At 44.3% G+C, this 21,410-nt stretch overlaps 2 protein-coding genes across 6 annotated transcripts in view; one reads left to right on the forward strand and one right to left on the reverse strand.

The window, feature by feature from the left end:
• LOC117428898 (F-BAR domain only protein 1-like) overlaps positions 1-14,924 on the forward strand; it is a 37,681-nt gene extending 22,757 nt beyond the window's left edge. The window contains 19 exon segments of the mRNA XM_059014292.1: positions 1,507-1,581; positions 1,584-1,623; positions 1,942-1,966; positions 2,458-2,522; positions 3,072-3,246; positions 3,721-3,745; positions 3,858-3,923; positions 4,251-4,302; positions 4,733-4,812; positions 7,352-8,275; positions 8,697-8,806; positions 9,176-9,314; positions 9,875-9,986; positions 10,274-10,429; positions 10,549-10,681; positions 10,961-11,154; positions 12,292-12,356; positions 12,998-13,165; positions 14,180-14,924. Coding sequence (XP_058870275.1) covers positions 1,507-1,581; positions 1,584-1,623; positions 1,942-1,966; positions 2,458-2,522; positions 3,072-3,246; positions 3,721-3,745; positions 3,858-3,923; positions 4,251-4,302; positions 4,733-4,812; positions 7,352-8,275; positions 8,697-8,806; positions 9,176-9,314; positions 9,875-9,986; positions 10,274-10,429; positions 10,549-10,681; positions 10,961-11,154; positions 12,292-12,356; positions 12,998-13,165; positions 14,180-14,208 — 2,633 coding nt within the window. The 3' untranslated portion in view covers positions 14,209-14,924.
• Positions 14,925-14,982: 58 nt separating this feature from the next.
• LOC117962345 (DNA-binding protein RFX2-like) overlaps positions 14,983-21,410 on the reverse strand; it is a 34,566-nt gene continuing 28,138 nt past the window's right edge. For all 5 annotated transcript variants that reach the window (XM_059014291.1, XM_059014288.1, XM_059014290.1 and 2 more), the window contains 8 exons: positions 21,186-21,298; positions 20,261-20,412; positions 19,779-19,876; positions 19,341-19,490; positions 18,521-18,729; positions 18,000-18,153; positions 17,682-17,724; positions 14,983-17,448 (listed from right to left, as the gene is read on the reverse strand). In XM_059014291.1, coding sequence (XP_058870274.1) covers positions 17,324-17,448; positions 17,682-17,724; positions 18,000-18,153; positions 18,521-18,729; positions 19,341-19,490; positions 19,779-19,876; positions 20,261-20,412; positions 21,186-21,298 — 1,044 coding nt within the window. In that variant the 3' untranslated portion in view covers positions 14,983-17,323. The remainder of the gene's footprint in view (positions 17,449-17,681; positions 17,725-17,999; positions 18,154-18,520; positions 18,730-19,340; positions 19,491-19,778; positions 19,877-20,260; positions 20,413-21,185; positions 21,299-21,410) is intronic.

Consider the following 21,410-nt stretch of genomic DNA (forward strand, 5'->3'; position numbering starts at 1 on the left):
AGCGGGGACAAAGCCAGGGCCCGATGATTTCACTTGAACCACTTTGGGATTTGGAATAAATGAAGCATTCAGATAAAGAACCGTACATGTGCTCTCCATTTTAAAGAGATATTTAAAATGAAAATTGAATGATATAAGTGGTACCCTTCTGTATGTCCAGTAGAAGCCAAATGCCCACCAACTGGCCGAACAAGAAGAGCTCCAAATGATGAGAAAATGTGTTATTATTATTATTATTATTATTTATTTCTTGGCAGACGCCCTTATCCAGGGCGACTTACAATTGTTACAAGATACCACATTATACATATTATACAGATATCACATTATTTTACATACAATTACCCATTTATACAGTTGGGTTTTTTACTGGAGCAATCTAGGTAAAGTACCTTGCTCAAGGGTACAGCAGCAGTGTCCCCCACTGGGGATTGAACCCACGACCCTCCGGTCAAGAGTCCAGAGCCCTAACCACTACTCCACACTGCTGTTAAAATCTGCTCAAACTGCACATGCCTGTTCTTTGCCCTAATGATTCATTTGTTTTCTAATAATTTGTGAATGGCTCTAGTGGGGTGATTGTGTTTGTTTTTTTACTGAAGCTGCTTGTTATTGCTAAGAACATTTTCTGTATCATTGGAATGAGCTGCCAGAATACAGGCTCTAGCCACTATGTGAAATATGCTCTGTCCTTTACTGTTCTGGTCAGTGCAGCTTGCTCACCACTGTTGCATTCAGAGGTTGGTTTTATTGGGGTTATCAGTTAACAGTTTGTTCCTGATCTCTGTTTTTAAATCAATAGGAAATGAATTTAATCAACACTGCAGATCTGTATACAGGTCTAAATGACCTCTTCACTTGAAACAGCAGACCAGTTCAGCTAACCCAATATACTAAATATAAATGTCTATGCCCGTGCTTGTTTATTTAGTACAAGACGCTGAAAGTGTTTAATTAGTCTTCCTGTGAAGTGCCTGTGCATGATGTATATCCAGTTGCATGTCTAGCTGCTTAAATTACAGGCTGCTCTGATGTAATGGCAGTCTCTCTCTCTCTCTCTCTCTCTCTCTCTCTCTCCCTATCCCTCCCTCTCTCCCTTCACTCTCTCACACACTCTCACTCTCTCACACACTCTCTCTCTCTCTCTCTCTCTCTCTCTCTCTCTCTCACACACTCTCTCTCTCTCTCTCTCACTCACTCACTCACTCTCTCTCTCTCTCTCTCTCTCTCTCTCTCTCTCTCACACACACTCTCTCTCTCTTTCTCTCTCTCTCTCTCTCTCTCTCTCTCTCTCTCTCCCTATCCCTCCCTCTCTCCTTCACTCTCTCACACACTCCTCTCTCTCTCTCTCTCTCTCTCTCTCTCTCTCTCTTCCTCTCTCTCTCTCTCCTCTCTCTCTCTCTCTCTCTCCTCTCTCTCTCTCTCCTCTCTCTCTCTCTCTCTCTCTCTCTCTCTCTCTCTCTCTCTCTCTCTCTCTCTCTCTCACTCACTCTCACTCTCACACAGCTCCGGGCAGCTTCGAGGAATCCAGCGTCTCCAGTCTGCAGGAAGGGATCAAAAAGATCCGGAACAAGACCTTTCGCATCCCGGGCTCAGCAAGAAAGAGAAGGAGCCCAACTCCACGTGAGGGGGAGGAGTTATTATTATTATCATCCTGATCATCATCCTGATCATCATCATGATCATCATCATGATCATCATCATGATGATCATTATTAGTATAGATTTATTACTGTAGGTGACGAGACCTTAAACTGAGCAGAATTGCAATGCCTGCAGTTTTCAGCAATGATCAGGAATGCATGATATTGTGCAGCACAATTCTGTGTGTGTTGGCATTGGTTTGATCTAGGTGAAGGATTCTTCAAAATGAATTCAGTAAAAAGTGTGACTTGAGAACGCTTCTTGATCTCACCTGATCAGTTTCATTGTTGTTTTCAGGGACTCTGCAGCAGCTGATACACCAGTAAGTATCCAGTTTTGCATCACCCTATAGAATGAACACATTTTGCTGAATGATGTTACGTTAACACATTGAATTGCATACCCATTTGTAGTTTTCCCATATACTTCACGACAAACTGACAGAAATTAAAAAATGTGACATTTCGAAATCTAACATGAAATACTGTACTGCTATTATGGCTTCCGGGAGACTCTTGCGATATCATTTTGTAGTTTCTTTTGACTTTATATAATAAAATATCTAAATTATATTCATCTAGTTTTTCTTTTTTTTTCTTTGTCTCAATCCTAAAATTGTAGGTGATACAAAACTTAGTTATATCTGAACTACAAATGATTCACCACCCTCAATCATACAATCAAGAATGACCCTTTTTAACATCATCACAGAGCTGGATTGGCAGGGAGCAGTTCTGTTATTTCCTGAGTTCTCTGGTAGCTAGACCTGCCTCCCATCCAGAATGATGTAACTCTTCCTCTCCCTGTCTCCAGAACTCTCCAGAGGTCGACGAGGACGGGTTTGTAATCCGAGCCGACGTCAACAGGAACGATATCCTTCCCTCAGTCTGAACAGCGGGGTGTGCCAGATCCCGAACCCAGACCCCTAACACAGGAGCTGGGCTGGTATACAGGTCTCAGAGAGAAAACACCACTTAAAATGCACCCTTCTACAGCTGCACTGGAATGACTACTCCCAAAACAGCAGTCCAGTGGACTAATACGTCAATATGTAGATCTGTGGCTTTTTATTAGCGTGTCAAAATAAGATACCGAGAGATGAATTTTTGATTTAGCATTCCCTCAGTGGTTGCCCGAAATGTTCGTGTACATGAATGGTGCTATAGAAGTGTGTTTGGTGTGATGTGGTAGTTGTTTTAATGTATCTGCAGCTAAAATACTTAAAGAAATAAAACTGAACAAGTAATTTTGTTTTTTTACGGTGTGTGCGATCGTCCTTGTGTGTGCACACTGTACAGTAAGATTCCCATTGAGTAGCAGTTGGATCCATTCCAGGTTTTTGCTCCGAGCGAGCTGCAATGGGAAGTCGTCTTTCTGTCTCTTGTCAGTGCTGGCACAGTTCAGCTCAGCTTCCTTGACTCTGCCAAACATGACAAAGAGACCAACTTCTACTCGAGCGACTCGGACTTCGACGACGACGAGCCCAAGAAATTCCACGTCCAGATCCGCCCCCCCGCGAGCGGGAGCTGCCGGAACAGCGCGGCCACGGAGCAGGAGCTGAAGGCAACCGTGGGGGCGCTGACCCTGCCACCCAACCGAGTGGTAGGTGGGAGCTACTCCACTTCAACCAGGAGGCACGGCGTCTTCTCAACAACAAGGCTTTAGAAACCTGGAGTGTATGACCAGCAGGAACTGGAGCTAGGAACCGCTGCTTGATAAACTAGGGGGTCATTGTCTGTATGCATTAGACTGCAATCCAAAACCAGTTTCCTAATCGAATATCGGACCTAATCGGGGCTATACAGTAGTATTTAAAAGAAAGCAAAAATATGTTTAGACTTCACAAAGTACATATTATTATAGTAATATAATCTATGCATTGAGAACTTTATCATTAAAGACATTATTATTATTATTATTATTTGTTTTATTGGATTGTGCAATTTTCCATCACAAAGCAAATTGAAATGGTTTTAAAAAAGTGGGACTTGTTAAGTACTTGCACTGATGGCTTCCGTTGGCACGTTAAGATATTTGAAAGTAATCTGCGTGTTTTCTCTCCTTTTATCTTCGCAGGCCTCGGTCAAGAGACACCTCTCAAGTGAGTTGGAGCCAGTTTTCTTTCTTTCTTTCTTGTCTGATTAATGTGAAGCCTCTGTTATGGGTGTAGAACCACAGAGCTGCTCTTTCTGAAACCTCTCTCTGTGTCTCAGGGAACTCCACCTCCGTGACCGGGGCCCGGTCTGACGGGGAAGGGGACCCGTGCAGCAGCCAGAGAGGTGAGTCTCGACTTCCAGATCACAAACTAACCTAGCGCTGCTGTTGCATGGCACTGCGAGCCGGTCCAGTGTACTGTGAGCTGATCGAGACTCATCAGGAATCTGAGCCGGCCTCTTAATAAGACACACAGCAAAACCTGGAGCGACTAAAACTGCATCTGCCAATTCCAGCATGCAAGTATGCAATGCACTGCTGTCTCTGGATATTTACATTAGACAGCTTGCTGAATTCACATGTAATCTGACTTGATATTTCGTGTAGTTATTTGGTAATGAATATTTTCATGTGAGCAAAAAAAAATCATAAATTAATTCTTTGCCCCCCAGGCAACGAGCATGACGGGTACCGAAGATGTGCATCCAGCCCAGTGCCGAACAGGTAAAGTGCTTCCTGGAAGCTCTTACTGGAATCTCATTTGATTTCTGTATTTGTATCCGTGATATTTTACTGCTTGGTAATTTTTGAAGATCTGTGTAGTGTAATTGTAATTGAAATTACTGCATCATAATTGTAACTGTAATTGCAATTGAACAGAATATCCTTGTAATTGTAATTTCAGCGCACAATGCTGCTGTAATTGTAATTGTAATTCTAATAGATCCAGGTCTGGTCTCCAGTGCCCACCCCAGCCATGGCACCAGTGTTTGGGGCTGAGCGGTGATGTTAAGAACCTCAAAATAACCGGCTGTCCAACATGACACGAAACCCCTCTTTGTCTCAACACTTGCCACTTCAGTGAATATGTTATCAAGGCGGTACAGCATCTGTAATGTATTTATTTGCTTCCTCATTGTGTGTCTCCTCTAAGGCTGATCTCTGCAGCTCTGCCCCCTGAGCCTCTGTTTGGTCCTCCGCTGGAGTCTGCATTCAAACACAGCGGCTTCACAGGTACAGAGAGGGGCAGCTTTGGGACAATGTAAAACCAGCAATTCATAGGATGTTTAAACAACTAAAACCTATCTGGGAACGCTTTAAGCATGTTAAATATTTAGACGACGTCTCAACGTTATCAGAAATATTCATGTGAAATATACTGTAGATGTGGGCCGTAGTGTTTATTTGATGTATTCATATCCGCTCCATACACACCCTCGTGCACATGCAGTCTGATCATACACACACTCGTGCACATGCAGTCTCATCATACACACCCTCGTGCACATGCAGTCTCATCATACACACCCTCGTGCACATGCAGTCTCATCATACACACACTCGTGCACATGCAGTCTGATCATACACACACTCGTGCACATGCAGTCTGATCATACACACACTCGTGCACATGCAGTCTCATCATACACACCCTCGTGCACATGCAGTCTGATCATACACACCCTCGTGCACATGCAGTCTGATCATACACACCCTCGTGCACATGCAGTCTGATCATACACACCCTCGTGCACATGCAGTCTGATCATACACACCCTCGTGCACATGCAGTCTGGTCATACACACCCTCGTGCACATGCAGTCTGATCATACACACCCTCGTGCACATGCAGTCTGGTCATACACACCCTCGTGCACATGCAGTCTGGTCATACACACACTCGTGCACATGCAGTCTCATCATACACACCCTCGTGTACATGCAGTCTCATCATACACACACTCGTGCACATGCAGTCTCATCATACACACACTCGTGTACATGCAGTCTGATCATACACACACTCGTGCACATGCAGTCTGATCATACACACACTCGTGTACATGCAGTCTGATCATACACACCCTCGTGCACATGCAGTCTCATCATACACACCCTCGTGTACATGCAGTCTGATCATACACACACTCGTGCACATGCAGTCTCGTCATACACACACTCGTGCACATGCAGTCTCATCATACACACACTCGTGCATATGCAGTCTGATCATACACACCCTCGTGCACATGCAGTCTCATCATACACACCCTCGTGTACATGCAGTCTGATCATACACACACTCGTGCACATGCAGTCTGATCATACACACACTCGTGTACATGCAGTCTGATCATACACACACTCGTGCACATGCAGTCTGATCATACACACACTCGTGTACATGCAGTCTGATCATACACACACTCGTGCACATGCAGTCTCATCATACACACACTCGTGCACATGCAGTCTCATCATACACACACTCGTGCACATGCAGTCTGATCATACACACACTCGTGTACATGCAGTCTGATCATACACACACTCGTGCACATGCAGTCTCATCATACACACCCTCGTGCACATGCAGTCTCATCATACACACCCTCGTGCACATGCAGTCTGGTCATACACACCCTCGTGCACATGCAGTCTGGTCATACACACCCTCGTGCACATGCAGTCTGGTCATACACACCCTCGTGCACATGCAGTCTGGTCATACACACACTCGTGCACATGCAGTCTGGTCATACACACACTCGTGCACATGCAGTCTGATGCACAGTCACACCGCAGGCATTTCAGTCTTGTTATGGCTTATCTTAGTCGCTGCCGACATTATAAATGTGTTCCTTGTTTAAAACATGAGCTGGGTCCATTACGAGATGTCAAATACCAGCCTGTTTTGGAGCAAGATGCTGGAGTTTGTTTTGGGATTTAATTAAATCCAGGAGTCTTCCAGTGCTGTCGCATCCTCTGCCAACTTCTCCTTTCAAAGCCCTGTTGTTTTGCTTTATAGTTTCTGACATGGCCTTTTTTAAAAAAAAAAAAAAAAAAAAAAAAAAAAAATCCAGTTTTTGTCTTTTTTTTCCATTTTAAATCTTGCACAACAAGGTCTAATTTTGCACTGAAACTTAATTTCCTGGCTTGCTTCATTCCTCTGCGCACGCATCATAAAATAGACCTAGTTGACATTCCAGTTTGTCGACCCCCCCCAGTACTTGTGCCAAATAGAACAGGCAAGATACTGCTACTGTAGATGGTTATACATTATTCAAGCTCTCTTATACCTCCGGAGACGAGGCATGGACTTTTAGATTTGATAATAATATTTCTTCTGTTTGTTGTTTTAAACGTAGGATATCAGAGGCAATAAATCAGGCAGCCACACACTGACTGTCTGCATCACACATCAAAATGATCTGAATTCACTCCTCTTTGCTTCAAGCCATTTCACACCTGAAAGAAAGCGAGACGACTGATATTAACAATTCTGCCCCTTGATTCCTGTGTTATGGGACGCCCTGTAGAATGTGTTAGAATGCCGTTTGTTTGTAATTGACCTCAAGGAACCCATTAATATCAGATCCCAGTAGGTTCTTGGTTAGGCATAGAAATGACCTAATGGTAGCTAGTGCAAAGTAGGTTTGCTTTTTTCTGCAAGAAGAAAAAGAAGATGTGTTCAAACCCCAATGCAAAAAAAATAGAACCCATAATGACTGAGCTGTACAGTGAATCCCCTTCCCTTTCTCCACTCTGCAGACTCCAAACCGACCACCTCCTCTTCCGACTCCTCCTCCCCTGAGAACGTGGAGGACTCCGGGCTCGACTCTCCTTCCCATCAGCCTCTGGGGCCCTCCCCGGAACCCTGCACCTGGGCTGCCTGGCCTGCCGTGACATCACAGAGCAAGGAGGCGGGCTCAGCCGGCGACCCTTTCCTGACAGTGTCCCGCGAGCCCTCCTCTTCCTCCTCCCCCAGGGGCTGGCTGCCGGCCAATCAGAGCCCCAGGGGGGCGGGGGATGACGAATCCTCCTCTTTCTCGTCGTCCACTTTCGCTGCCTTCAGCCGCCCCTCTTCTTCTGAATGTGAGCCCCCTTCCTGGCCTGGCCTGTCCCGAACTCCTCTCAGCAAACAGTGTGATCCTTTCCTGGCTGACTTTGACCGGACTCCTAAAGTAAGAGGCAGCTCCGAGCCCTGGAACCCCAATCCCAGAGCGCCCCATGAAGGCAGGGCCCGCAGCTCAGCCGCGGTGTGCCCAGTGTCGCACGGAGACCCTTTCGCCATCTCCTTCAGCACCCCCTCTGACACCGGGGCGGCCGTCTCTTCCAAACCGGCTGAGCTGCCCCTCGAAGGCTCTCCTGAAGACCCGTTCTCCATCACCATGCTGGGCAGCCCCACGCACCAGTCCTCCCTCTCGGGTTCCAACCCCGCTCGGAGCGCCCCCGGCCCCAGAGCGGGCAGGAAGGAGCTGGTGCGCTGGAACTCCCTGCACAACCCCTTCGTGGAGGGCTCCGGGGCGGGCAGGAGGCAGCGGGCACCCAGGGGAGCCATCCTCTCCAGGAGGAATTCAGGGACGGAGGAGGTCCTCTCCTTCAGTGTGTTCTCCAGCCTCGGGAATTCAGACTTCCCTGACAAAGAGGGGGAAGCGTCTAGCCGCAATGCGGGCTCCCAGTTTCGGAATGCAGGTACGCAAAAATGCAGATCTTGTTTGTTATAAGTATTTATTCATCCTTTGTGGTTTTTTTTTTTTTTTTTTTCCATCCCAGGGGATGGGTATCCATGGCAATAGGGATGTAGCGGAGGCGTTCACATGTTCTTCCATTATCAAAGCAGTGCCTATCCAAGTTTCATCACATCATTAATGAGGGTTTCAGAATCCGGGGGTGTATGGCGTCACCTCTCCCCCTCATGCATGTCACGCACGTACCAACTGTGGGTCACGATCATGCTCTCCTTTGTAATGATATTGAGAACTGTACTGCAGTGGTGGAGCTGTGTGCGTTACTGACTTTCTTTTTATGGAGATGAAGTGTTTAAAGAATGCTGATAAATAAGCATTTGCCTCAGTAATGGAGCAGATGTTTCCCAATTGTGTTGCTCCCCCAGGCCCCCCCCCTATCTCCAGACAGGACGGCCCAGAGATGGCAGTAGTGGCTCCTCCCCGGCCCTCAAGAGCCAAGAGGGCCCCGGGTGGGAGGCTGAGTGGCTGTGAGCGGGTAAGAGACCACAGGAGGCGCAATGGAGATATAGTCAACTCTGTGTGTGTATTTATATATATATATAGAGAGAGAGAGAGACTAGGATTGTACTGCAGGATTTTTTGTAGTTTTTTTTTTTTCCCCTTATTTAAATGGGTGGAAAAAGGGAGGTGAAGTGATAAATCATCCACCAAAAACAGACTTTGATTATCCAGGGGAGGATTAACGACACATACTTACTTACAGAAAGGTTAGGAAGTGATTGATTGTTTTCCAATCACAATCCAGTCTTTTTATATCCTGAAGCTCTGGGACTAAACTGCAGCAGCAGCTGTAAGCAGGGTATAGCTGTGGGACTGAGAAAGTGTCTGTCTGTGTGTGTCTCAGTCCAGGTCGGTGTGCTCATCCCCTCTCCTGGAGCCCAGCCCCCCCCTCACCACCACCACCTCCTCCTCCTCCTCCTCGTCCAGCCCCTGTGAGTGGGGGGTCCACACCCCCACGCCTCGCCCAGCCAGCCCCCCACGAGGTAGGTGTCTCTGACATGCTGTATTCATACACTGCTCTGGAGGACTGAGAGCTAGCAGATTCATTTAATACAATTTCCTTCACTAACCAACAGATTTATATAAGGAACTGTTTTAGCTTGTCCTGTGCTCTCATTTGCTGGTTGATGGAATCGGGGGGGTGAGCAGCGTTGCTTGATGCTGCCCTGGAGCTTTCGGAACTCGCATTGATCATGTGACTTTTTTTTTTTTTCCTGATTTCTGCTACCAGGACATGAGCAGCAGAACATGGGAGAAGCATAAAACAGTTCCTTTTGTAGGAAGTGTGTATTATTATTATTTTTTCTGTAAAAATAATGTGAATTCCATTGTAGAGACTAATATAATATATAAACCAATGAGGTCGTTACATGTTTTGTAAGGATTTGTAAGTATTCCTCCTGGGCCTTATTGAGCCAACTGTCCAAAGTTTCAGTATGTTTAACATTCCTTTCTTAAGTGTGTGTGTTTGAGAAGAAACTGAGGTGTGGCTGCAGGACCCCTGGTTAAACCCTGTGCCCCCCCTCCCCCCCCCTCCTCGCAGGGCTGTCCCGCGGTCCGAGCCCTATCTCCCTGAGCTCCCAGGATGCGTGGCCTGTGGCTGCTGCCATCACAGAGTATATCAACGCCTACTTCAAGGGAGGAGAGCTGAACCGGTGAGCGCACCTCTCACTGTTCTGACTTTCATTCACCTTGAGTTCAAAACATTTCATCTGTTCGAGATTAAAAGCGGGTGTCACGAAGCACTGCTGCTCTCTATCCTGTTCGTCTGTCAAGGAATATACAAGCAGTCAGTGTGCATGTCCATTGAGACTTGTCTACACAACTGTGAAGCTATGAGTAAACTAACTCCCAGCCCTGGGGTTGATGTCATGTCTGTGGTTTCTATGCATTGTTGAGTGTTGTGCTAACGCAATGCAATGTTGTGTGTTTTGTCCCCCAGCTGCCTGGTGAAGATAACAGGAGACCTCACCATGTCCTTTCCAGCCGGAATCACCCGCATCTTCAACGCCAACCCCACCGCACCCGTCCTCAGCTTCCGATTGGTCAACACGTCCAGGGTCGACCACTTCCTGCCCAATCAGAAACTCCTCTACAGGTGGGCGCGGTCTTCACCGTTACAACTAAAAACATGAGCGCTTCTTAATTGTCAGCGCATTTGCTCACATGTTTTATAGATGGTTTACATTTTAATCGGAGAACTGTTTCTCTTCCAAGTGACCCTTCCCAGAGCGATCCAGACTCCAAAGACTTCTGGTTCAACATGCAGGCTCTGACTCTCCACCTCCAGAGAGAGGCGGAACTCAACCCCCAGGCTTCATACTACAACGTAGGCCTCCTCAAATACCAGGTGAGTGTGAACCAGAAACGGGGCACAGCCGAGACCACAGAGCAGACAACAGTCCCTCAAAAACAACTTGGCTTGTACTCCCCTTGGCTCGCACTAGATGGCACCATCATGTCCCCCTCTTTGTGGACTGGGCACGCAGTGGGTGCGCAGGCTCTAGAGTAAGTCAAACGTAGTGGCAGAGGACCAGGAACGTTGGTGTAAAGAGTTAGTGGTGTGCTTAAGTTATTTACTAGATTGCTACATTACTTCCATACATACATATGTTCCGCTGTGCTGCAGGTCTCCTCTCAGGACCCCGGTTGTGCCCCCCTCCACCTCTCCGCTCGGTGCCAGTGCAGCGGCTCCCTGACCCACGTCTCTCTGGACTATCACTGCTGCCCTGCCTCCCCCGCCACGGAGCTCAGCAACGTCCAGGTGGTCATCTCTCTGGAGGACTCCGCCACGGACGTGCACTGCCAGCCGCCCGGAGTGTGGTGAGCAGAGAGCCGAGAGCCGAGAGCCAGGGCCTGCCAAAGAAACTCCCCAGTTCCCATGCCTTCAGCTGAGGGAACACAAAGCCACTTTGTTCAGGAACAGTGGCTTGAGACCTGGTTCCAAGAGACCTAGTTTGTAGGCAGCTTTGCTGTGTCAAACCCCAAGTCTCCCCGGGTGTGCCGTGCAGTGGCCTGAAACCTAATCTCCTGAAACCAAGTTCCAAGCGTCCCAAAGTGGCTTTGTGTTCTTCAGCTTTGCTCTGAGGGAGTCTGACTGCTTCACTATGCAAGTCATTTCATGTTACTGAAAGCATGTCAAACAGAGAAGAAGCTGATGCTTTCAATGATAGGAAATTATTTTGTTAGCTACAAATACTTTAATGCCCGCTGGCTTTGTTAACCTACTTACTTAAACTTTAATAAAGTTAATATTGAGTTATTATGTATAAATTAATAAAGGATTAGTGTTCTCTAACTTTAAGCACTGAGAGGTTAGTTTCGATCAGCCTATACCCTAATAACGGCTGGATTTATAGAGCATTTTACACCACCAGGGAGTCAACCACCTACCTGTGGTTCTCCTGGGGTTGCACCTCAAATGTTAATGCAATCCAGGGTGCTGTAAAATGCTCTAAAAATCCAGCTCAAATCTCCCCTAAGTAACTGTTTTTAAAAGACAACCACTATATCTAATTAAAAAGTTTCAGTGTCTTATATGGAAACAAGTCATTCAAAAATGATATGCGAACAAGGCTGGGCTAGTCTGCTACCTTGAGTGGAGTTATTGCACCTAGATTCTTTACTGGTCGAATACGCATTGACTGAATAGACAGAAGTAATGAGACGCGTGTGTTAACATGCCGCTAGTTTAATAAACAGACAGAGTAGCACTCCTGCGATGTCACTTCAAAGAAGTCCCAATGATAAACATTACAGTAATCCATTACGTTCCTAATGTATTTAAATAACGCTCATTAGTTCCCCATCCAGGCTCCTCGTTTGACCCCCAGGAGCCAGGGCACTATCCCTTCACTACCCAGTGTAAGCAGGTGCCAGCGCCTGGCTCGTATTCCAGTTTTTATACCGAGGTGTCAGTTTTGCCGGTTTGAATTCACTGACGGATTTCTCTGTGCTCAGGAACGCGGAGGAGCAGCGGTTGCTATGGAAACTGCACAATCTCTCTCCCACGGCTGATGGGAAAGGTAATTACCTTGTCTCCAAAAATAAACTCCACGTTATTCCCTGCCGCCTCTTTTTTTATTTATTTAATTGTAAAAAGGGTGTCATTATCTATCTTTTAAATATCAGCATTAGCATGAGAAAGCCAGGGCTGTGGACCGGCTTGTCTGTCGGGTCTCGCCCACAGGGGGCTGATGATGAGGAGGGGGGGGCGAGGATATGAGCCTGCTGTCAGTGGCTCTGTTAAAGCTACAGTGTCACTGCCTCACGTAGCTTATTGGAATTATTACCCCCAGCAACAGGGATATCACTTCAGAGTTTACATACATCTACTAAGGAACAGATTAGCCAATTATGATGGGTCAGGACATTCTGTAGCCCGAGTTAGTGAATCTGCGAACAAAAGGAGATGTCTTTACCTATGAGCCTATAAATGTGCAATCAAATGTCTAGGATCTGATGCAGAAATACCTCTTCGCACCCCATGAGAAAATCAGATAATCCAGTTGTATTAATGTATACGAGGTATTCATACCTTTTGTTTTTTAGTAGGAAAATGTTTGTTGTAGAATGTTTTGTTTGAGTTATGCATGAGGGCCCGATGGCTGTGAGATGATGAATGGAGCAGGTTCAGTAACTGGTACTGATGTGCCTGTCGTCCCAGGTGCCGGGACTGTGTGTGCGAGCTGGCAGTGCCGGGACGTCCTGCGCGGGGCTCTCCCCAGCGTGGGGGTGCAGTTCGTGGGCTCGGGAGAAGCCCTGTCTGGGGTGGACCTGGAACTGGTGGGCGGGCGTTACCGCATGTCTCTTGTCAAGAAGCGCTTCGCCACAGGTAACTGGGAGGACTGGGCACCAGCACTGGGGCTGTCTGTTTGAAGAGGCCCTCAATGGAGAACCAAGAGGAGGTGCAGAAGTGACATGCCATCCCCTTGGTGGAGAAATTCAGGCCATGTTTCTATTGACTGAAACGACAGGTTTCAAGCTGTAGACTGGCATCGAATGGGGTTTTTCTGTAAAGGGCATTACATTCTGTCAATGTATGTACATTTGCAGGACTTTATCTCGCCAACCATAGGCCAAACACATATTGCACCTATTTCCTAGCCACCTAGAGGTGACTACCGATGCATCATTCATCGCTCTGCCCTTTATCTTCCTGGAGCTGCGCGACACATTCCAAACGCCACTTGTTTTGATTATAGACCCTCTAGGAGAAACTGAATGGCATCAGTAAGGGCTAGGAAACCCTTAATTGATAAGTTGAGTGGATAATACACTTTAGCTGGACAGACCTTCCCAGAAACTGCGTTTTCATACACAGGCCATGCAGAGGATCGGTGCATAGCTGTATGCTTTGCGGTTTTAGCTTTTTGTTTCCGAATGAATTGTTGAAATCACTGTTTGCAAGAAGTCAAATTAGAGATCATTTTGAAGAAATTTTGTAGTTTCTAATGATGCAGTGGTATAGACAGATGTACTTTTTTCATTAATCAGATTAAGCATGAAAAATCATAAACTAATAAAAATAAGTGTATGAAATCTGAGACCTGATGGGCTCGATTTACTATTGGAAGGGTGAGAAAATACTACAGTAGTCCCGCACAGTAATTTACTGATTTACAAAAGCATAGAAGTAGCACTATCAATATAGTCTTCTATAGTGTCTTTTCATACTTCCATTATATCTGATTAGGTTGTTATCCCTTCTGTTGCAGTACCATAGACAACCTCCTAGATGGCAGATGAAAGCTATCTAGTGCTGTACTGTATCTCCATTCTCCTGTATTTGCGCCAGTAGCTTCAATTGGAAACAGAATGCAGCTTGTGTTTTTTTTTTTTTCTGTAGGAAAGTACATGGCTGGCTGTTCAATATGAGGACGATGGAGGGACCATCTCTTACAGAGAAACCAGAAGCACAAATTTGCACTTTCAGTCCCCTACAAACTTCAGTGAACTTTGCGAGAATGACACAGATGAAAGGATAAGCTGAAGAGTTAACAATTTTAAACCATGTATCGGCAAATTATTTCTGCAGACCCAGTTGGCTGATATGTAAATGGAAGAGTTTTATAACATGAAAAGAAACCCCCTTCAGCCTCTTGGAATCCAGTCTTGTTGCAGGAGAAAGGTCCTGGAGTTTTTATCCGTGGGACTCCTGCTCTTAGAAACTGCACGTAGTAAAAGGACCATGAAGCTTTCGGACCAGGCCAGCCCCTTCAGGCTTGTTTAATTTGATTGTAATTATTGGATTCTGTGTTTTCTTTGTAATTACTTTTGTGCGTGTGCTCTATACAGTTGGGATGCTGTGTGCCTTGGAGACTGATCGTACATGAGTAGGCTGAATTAAAAGTGGTGCGATTGCAAGGTAGATTTGTTCAAAAAGGGGGTCCAGGAGTTTAGTGGACCTTCGGACTATGTTTGGTGTCCACATCACAAATTGAAACTTTCAGAACAAGGTAGGTGTGATTTACTGTGTGGATGATTGACAATTGCTGATGTCTGCCATGCTTTGTTTTGGACCAACAGTGTAATCAGTCTGGCACCATTTGATGAGCAATGAAATTCAATAGTCCTCCCCAGTATATATTTAAAGTGTTGGTAAAATAAACCATTTTCAAAACAAATACACAAATACACACTGTTCTCAGCTTTACTTTTTACACCAATTTATTAGACATTTTGACCAGTACAAAATACAATTTTTTTTTTTTTTTTTTTTTGCAATGCAAGTTACAGACAACAAGACTGTTCATTCTTCTCCTGACTAGATTGGGTATAATCCAAAACAGTTTTTAAAAATTATAAACAGTAGAAAATAAGACAAAAGAAAAAATATATATACAAAATACATCAAAGGCGGCAAACTTTGAACTAGTACAATTAAAAACAACCCCGAATCCCAAATGTAAATATAATCTAAAAAAGGGAGAAAAAATGTATACCATCTTCCCTTCCACCCCCAGCAGAAAAGGGACAAAATATATACCTTCACTGCTCTGAGCTAATTTTTAGTGAATGGATAGGTAAATGTTAGGCAGCCATTTGAGGTTTATACAAGACATCTTTCCCCAAGGCTCATTGCTGCAGATTGTGCTGCAAAAGAAGCCAGTGGCCCTTCTTCTCTACACTGGATCCTAGTGTGAGGGAGTGTTACTGCAGGTAACATGAGGCTTTAAGATTCTACATGAACAGGACTCCTTTTGTGTACTGTGTAAATCGCATGGCTCTGGTCACATCAAGGCACTGGGATTTGGAGCGTCTTGTTCCATTCCATCCTATGCAATGATGTGGTGAAATCAGAACCTGCTGCCTGCACTTTGGGGCAAAGTAAGTTTAATAGACTAAAGGAGAGGGGAAGAAACATTTAAATATATATTTTCACAATATTTTTTCAGAAAGCTGAAACTTTCCAAAGTGGTTTGAAAGGCCACAAAATGCCTTACTACATTTCTAAATCCTAAAATAACAACAGTTGTTTCTTTCCTACCGTATGAAAAGTTTATAAAATTCTACATATTTAATGTATAACAATAAATCTAGAACAGTGGCTACAGATATATAGCAATTTCTTTTTAATAGGCCAGCTCCACTTAAAATAACAAGATCCAATTCATTATTATAAAAAATAGTTACTTTTAAATCACTATCTAAGGTTAGTCTAACAGGGAACTACCATTTCAGCTTGTCCAAAGTTAGATGGGACTGAGGCACAGAAAGGTGAAATTCTTCTACTTCTGCCCCCCTAGAAAGGGTGAGGATTTGACTGCTAGATCTGTTCTCCTCATCCCCTGGGTTACTCTCAACTGAAATGCTTTAGACACAAATTACCCTCACCCACCACTACCACTGAAACAAATGCACAAGCCACATTTACACAGAAAATGTTTCAATAAACAAACAAACAAAAAAACACCAGAAAGAATATAACGTGTGTGAGTGGCTTAGTTAAAACACACAATCTATAGTATGGAAGGCAAGGGGTTTGAGCAGCAGAAGAGTGCAGGGAGCAGCAGCGCAGCAGCTAGAACACTGTGCTACAGAGTACAGTATAAGAATATAAGAACCCATCACCAAGCCTAGGAGCAGGTTACTGGAGTAGAGCAAGACTGTGGAACATTACGTACTGCAGCATCGAAAACAAGACTAGATAACAGTCAGTATTCCTCTAACAACTGACATCACATCCCAGCGGCAGCCACCAGCCATTACATGGTAGCCGAGACCTTTACATTCTATGCTCCTTTAGAAAACGTCAAGGCAGATTTTTTGCTTTTGGTTTGGGTTGGGGCTTGTATTGTGAGGCATTTGATTTGACATTATGAAAAGCATGAAGAAGGAGGAATGCAGACAGCTGTAGATATAAATAGGCACAGTTAAAGAAAAACCAACAAAAATCTGTACAGGTTGTGTTTCGTCTAAGGCACTGCATTAACTATGGCACACCTATTTAAACATTACTCCAGCAGAATTGTGGAACTAAACTAATGTACTGTACAACATCCATGTCACACATCTATTCACAGTAACAAAAAGTAACGAAATCCCCAAAATAAAATAACAAAAACGGTTTAATATAAACGTTCATATTTTCTGGGATTTAAAACGGGGGAACCATCTTTCTCATTTTCTATACAACCTGCTTTGGGAGGGGAGGGCACTGATAGCCTTCCAGAGAACTCTGTGTGTGTAAAATTATAACTATATATATAAATTTAGTTTGAGGGGATGTACATGAAAGATAAATGATTAAAAAAATCATTACATATGATTATTATGTTTTCTCCCCACATGTTTTAAAAAAAGAAAAGGTTTTTGGCTGCCTTATTTAAAGCTGCAGTATCCCCACCCGCAGTCAGTGCTATATCAGAATAAGCTTGTTGCAATTGTCTCCCCACAGCCCATATGCACTAGGAAAGCAAACAGTTTGCTTAACAGCTAGCAGGAACATGACAGTACTAAAGTGGGGAGCTACTTGGGTTTCAGATCCTCCTCAGATCTCCTGCAGAGAGTGGTTCAGTTCAATGCGCTCCCGTTTGACTGGGGGCTCGCTCGGTCCTCTGGAACTGTCCGCCTCACTCCCAACATCACTCATGTCATCTGAGAAATGAGACTGGTCTGCAAACAGAGGAGTGGATCAACACTGGCACAGGACACAAATGGACAGGCAGTGATCTTTCATGCATTCTCTTTCTATGCCAGTGACCTAGGTACCAAAGCAACAACTTGATGGTCCAAGTGGATTATTTGTGGTATTCTTATTACTTAATAAAATCATTTTACAGACAGTTAAGGCGACACGTATAACATGTGTTATAGTAACAATACAGTAGTAGTAAAATGTGTGTTACCTTTATCCATAAGCAAAGGCATCATGGAGTTGAGATCACTGAACTGCAATCCGAAAAGAAAGAGATGAAGTTAATACTGGCATAGCAATTTCAATATATTACAACAAGTAACTTTAAAACAAGATACTCTCAACAATATAGAGAATCCATCTTATCGGTTTACTATTATAAGCAGCAGTTTATTTCAAAGAGAGAAAAGGTAATGGTTAAAAGTGCATTAAACTGAACTAAAAATGAATCCTTTTATTAAACTGCATATCAGAGCTGATGTAGCCATGCCTGCACTGATTGAGTGATTGTGTGCAGTGCTGAACTCACCTCTCCCATCACTGCGATGGGTGTCTCCCCTGTGGCCTGGGCCACGCGGTGCTCCACCAGGTAGAACATGTACTCGTCGTAGAGCAGCCTGATGAGGTGGAAGGAGCCGAAGCTGGCCGCACTGCGCAGGGTCAGGTCCCGGATCACCATCGAGCTGAAACACAGCATACTGGGGTCAGCATCTTACACTGCCGGTGTGCGCCGTGACCGCCCAGGACATTCTGTATCCCCAAATTAGACCTAGATCTTTAAACTGTAGAGTGCACACACTAAACTCACAGTAAGATCTTGCCACGTGATAATCCTGAGGGGCTATGTTGTATGATATGTATGAAGATCATTAATAATGGACTCTTGTTAAACACTTAAATGGCATGGATTCAAGTATAAAAATCATATCACCAATACTAAGTAACACTATGTGTTACTTAAAGAAATCTGTGAGTTTCCCCAGCCCTAGCTTTTTAAAAGTCTAGCAACAGCAGCAGCCAGTACCGTGCTGTCTGGAGTGTGTGCTTTACCTGTAGAAGGACCACTTCAGCAGGAACTGGCGAGCTGCCTTGGGGAAACTGGGGCTTCCCTCGTGTGGCTTCAGGACCTGGTTGACGACATTGTCCAGCCAGGCTGCCCACTGGTCCAGAGAGCTCTGCTGCTGCAGGGTCACCTTGAAGTCCTGCTCCAGCCGCTGGACCATCCCCTCCTCGCACTGACACACCCAGGATGCCTGCTCCTGCACAGCACAAGGAGCAAAAGCACAGCCGTTAAACACATGACCATGTTCAGCTGGATTCACAGTCCCCTGTTAGCACCACTGCCTAATGTTAAGTAAGGTAGAGATGATTATAAATCTGTCTATAATACCAGCAGGCATCCTTTGAGTTCTACCTTGAAGGCAGTGCCATTTGCCATGTCTCAAATTGTTGGTTGTGATTTAAATAAAAAAAAAAAAAAAAAGAAAAAAACAGACGAGTTATACTTCACGATCACAGTTTGAACAACCACCTGGTTGATAGATTAATATACATAATAACCAGGTATCAGCTATCCTGTTTATAGCACTATTTATTTTAATTTAAAATCTTGCTCTACTGTAAAGGTTAGCACAGCTATCACCCAAACAGGCTGATAACAGTGACAGGTGACCTTTGCTTTGGTAACAATGAAATCAGTAAGGTGGTGTTTGATTGACAGGCCAGGAAGACTCAAGACAAAGTTCCATTCAGTGCGATGCATTATAAAAATGACCAAAAGGTTAAAAATAAATGTTACATTTGCATGGAAACAAAGAAAAAAAAGGATAATAAAACCAGACAAGTTATTTCAGTGCATCTGTCTACATACCTGCACGTTGGCAAAGTCCACCCGATTGAGGTCGCTCAGCATCTGGTTGATCTGAGAAGTGTTCTGTAGCACTGCCCTGGCAGCCTGAGCCAGGTGGTTCAGAGAGGTGTAACGTCTTAGGGTCTGGGCAAAGGCACTCACCACTGCTGCCTGCAAAACAAGGCAGAGCATTGGCCATTACAGCCTCTTCATACTCAACTTCCAACCGTTTTTGGAAGTATTTCCAGAACCATTTGCAAGGCCTAAATCTATAGTGTTGAGCTATACAGATACATGATGGCAAGCTTTAGACTGCAATATCAGAAACAGGATTCCTGAAGAAACAGGGTTAAAGCAAAAGTATAGTTTATTATTTTGTAAGCTGCCAAGTATTATGACACATGACTGTCTACAGAGTTTGCAGTTTACCCCTCCAAATCAGCTGGAATTAACAGTTACCTTGGTGCGAACAATCTCCTGTGGAAAGTCATTCATAGCCGTGGTCAGCCATCCTTCCAAACTCTTTGCAAAGTTACGAATGGCTTGAGTAAGGGTACCTTAAAAATATATATATATATAAAAAAGGTCAAAACCATAAGAGGACTATGGTTTGAAGATAGTAAAAATAACGTTTTGTACATGAACATAGCAATTATAACCTTTGATATGCAGACAAACACACCAAGACACATTCCATACCTTTATTGAACAGCTTATTAAAATTAGCACATTTCATATTGAAGATTATTATTCAGGTCTGATATAAGAAGCTTCCACATGACCAGCTTCTAATAGTGGCAGCCACAGCATTTAGTATGTACAGAGTGCCACTTTGCACAGCATCCATAAATGAAGCACTTTAGACGCACCCGCTTGGCACACACATACATAATCTTTCCTTAACTGCGTTGGCATCCATTTAACCCCACGTTAACACTTACTCGGCACTGGTCTGAGTACATCGGGGATGAGGATCTCCACCAGTGCCTGGTAGAGGATGTGATCACAGCTCCGCATCCACACCCTGACAGGCTCGTATTTACACAGAGCAATCAGCTTCTCCCTGGGAATGACGCTTTCTGATTCCTCCTCGCTGAGGAACAAAACCAGGCAGGAGACACTTTAGAAAATCACACAAGATTTCGCAGTGAGAGCCGCTAACTACAGATCTAAACACTGCAACTGTTAAGATCATTGAAACAGGGTCCTTCCTTTGTGTCCCAAGGTTAAGAATGAGTATCAAACAGGTCGTGCAAGTCATTTTTATATACATGTCTTTAAAATGTAAAGCAGTGATTTAAAATGGTGGCAGTATAAAAAAAATATTCAACAGACCCCATTGACACTGATGAACACGTGATATACTGCAAGACCTTTGGTATGCTAAAGAATTTTACTAGGTGCCGGCTTGCCAAATGCAGGGACTCTTAAGGACGCTTGTAGCTTGCATCAGCCAAACACATAAATACTACCAATATTCTCGTGCCCACAGCCAGGGAGTTATTATGGGGTCAATGACAACATGGTGAAGCAGTTTGACATGAAATAGGAGATGCATGTTTCAAATCCCAGTTGATTTTGACTGACATGGTACAGTAAGTGACCCATGAAAGTTAAAATTAGAAAAAATACATGTGGGAGGAACAAATCAACAGATTTAAATGCCAAACATTGCTTGAGAAAAGCCCTTTCTATGGAAATGTTATCTCTGTAAATATGAACTCAGTAAGCACAGGTTAATATATTTGACTATAATCATATTACACATTCACTAAACAATATCAATATTTTTGTTTCTTTTTTGTATTTTTTTCTAGGTAGTTAACAGAATAAAGGCTTTTACTGAATAGGTAGAAACTGACTTACCTGGGAGAGACTGTAGTGGCTCCATCACTAGATGGCGCTGTTGAATACCAGAATGTCTGCCATAGCTTCTCAATGAAATGGAACTGCAGGTTCATCACTACATCCAGGGTTGCCTAAGGGAAAAACAGTGTGCCCAGAACACTGTTACTGCCATAGTTAAACCTTTCTATATGTAGACAAATATAATGTGCCGCTCTTTTTGCAGTAATTTTAATAATAATAATA

This window comes from Acipenser ruthenus, chromosome 47 (genome assembly GCF_902713425.1).
Source record: "Acipenser ruthenus chromosome 47, fAciRut3.2 maternal haplotype, whole genome shotgun sequence".
NCBI classification, from domain to species: Eukaryota; Metazoa; Chordata; class Actinopteri; order Acipenseriformes; family Acipenseridae; genus Acipenser; species Acipenser ruthenus.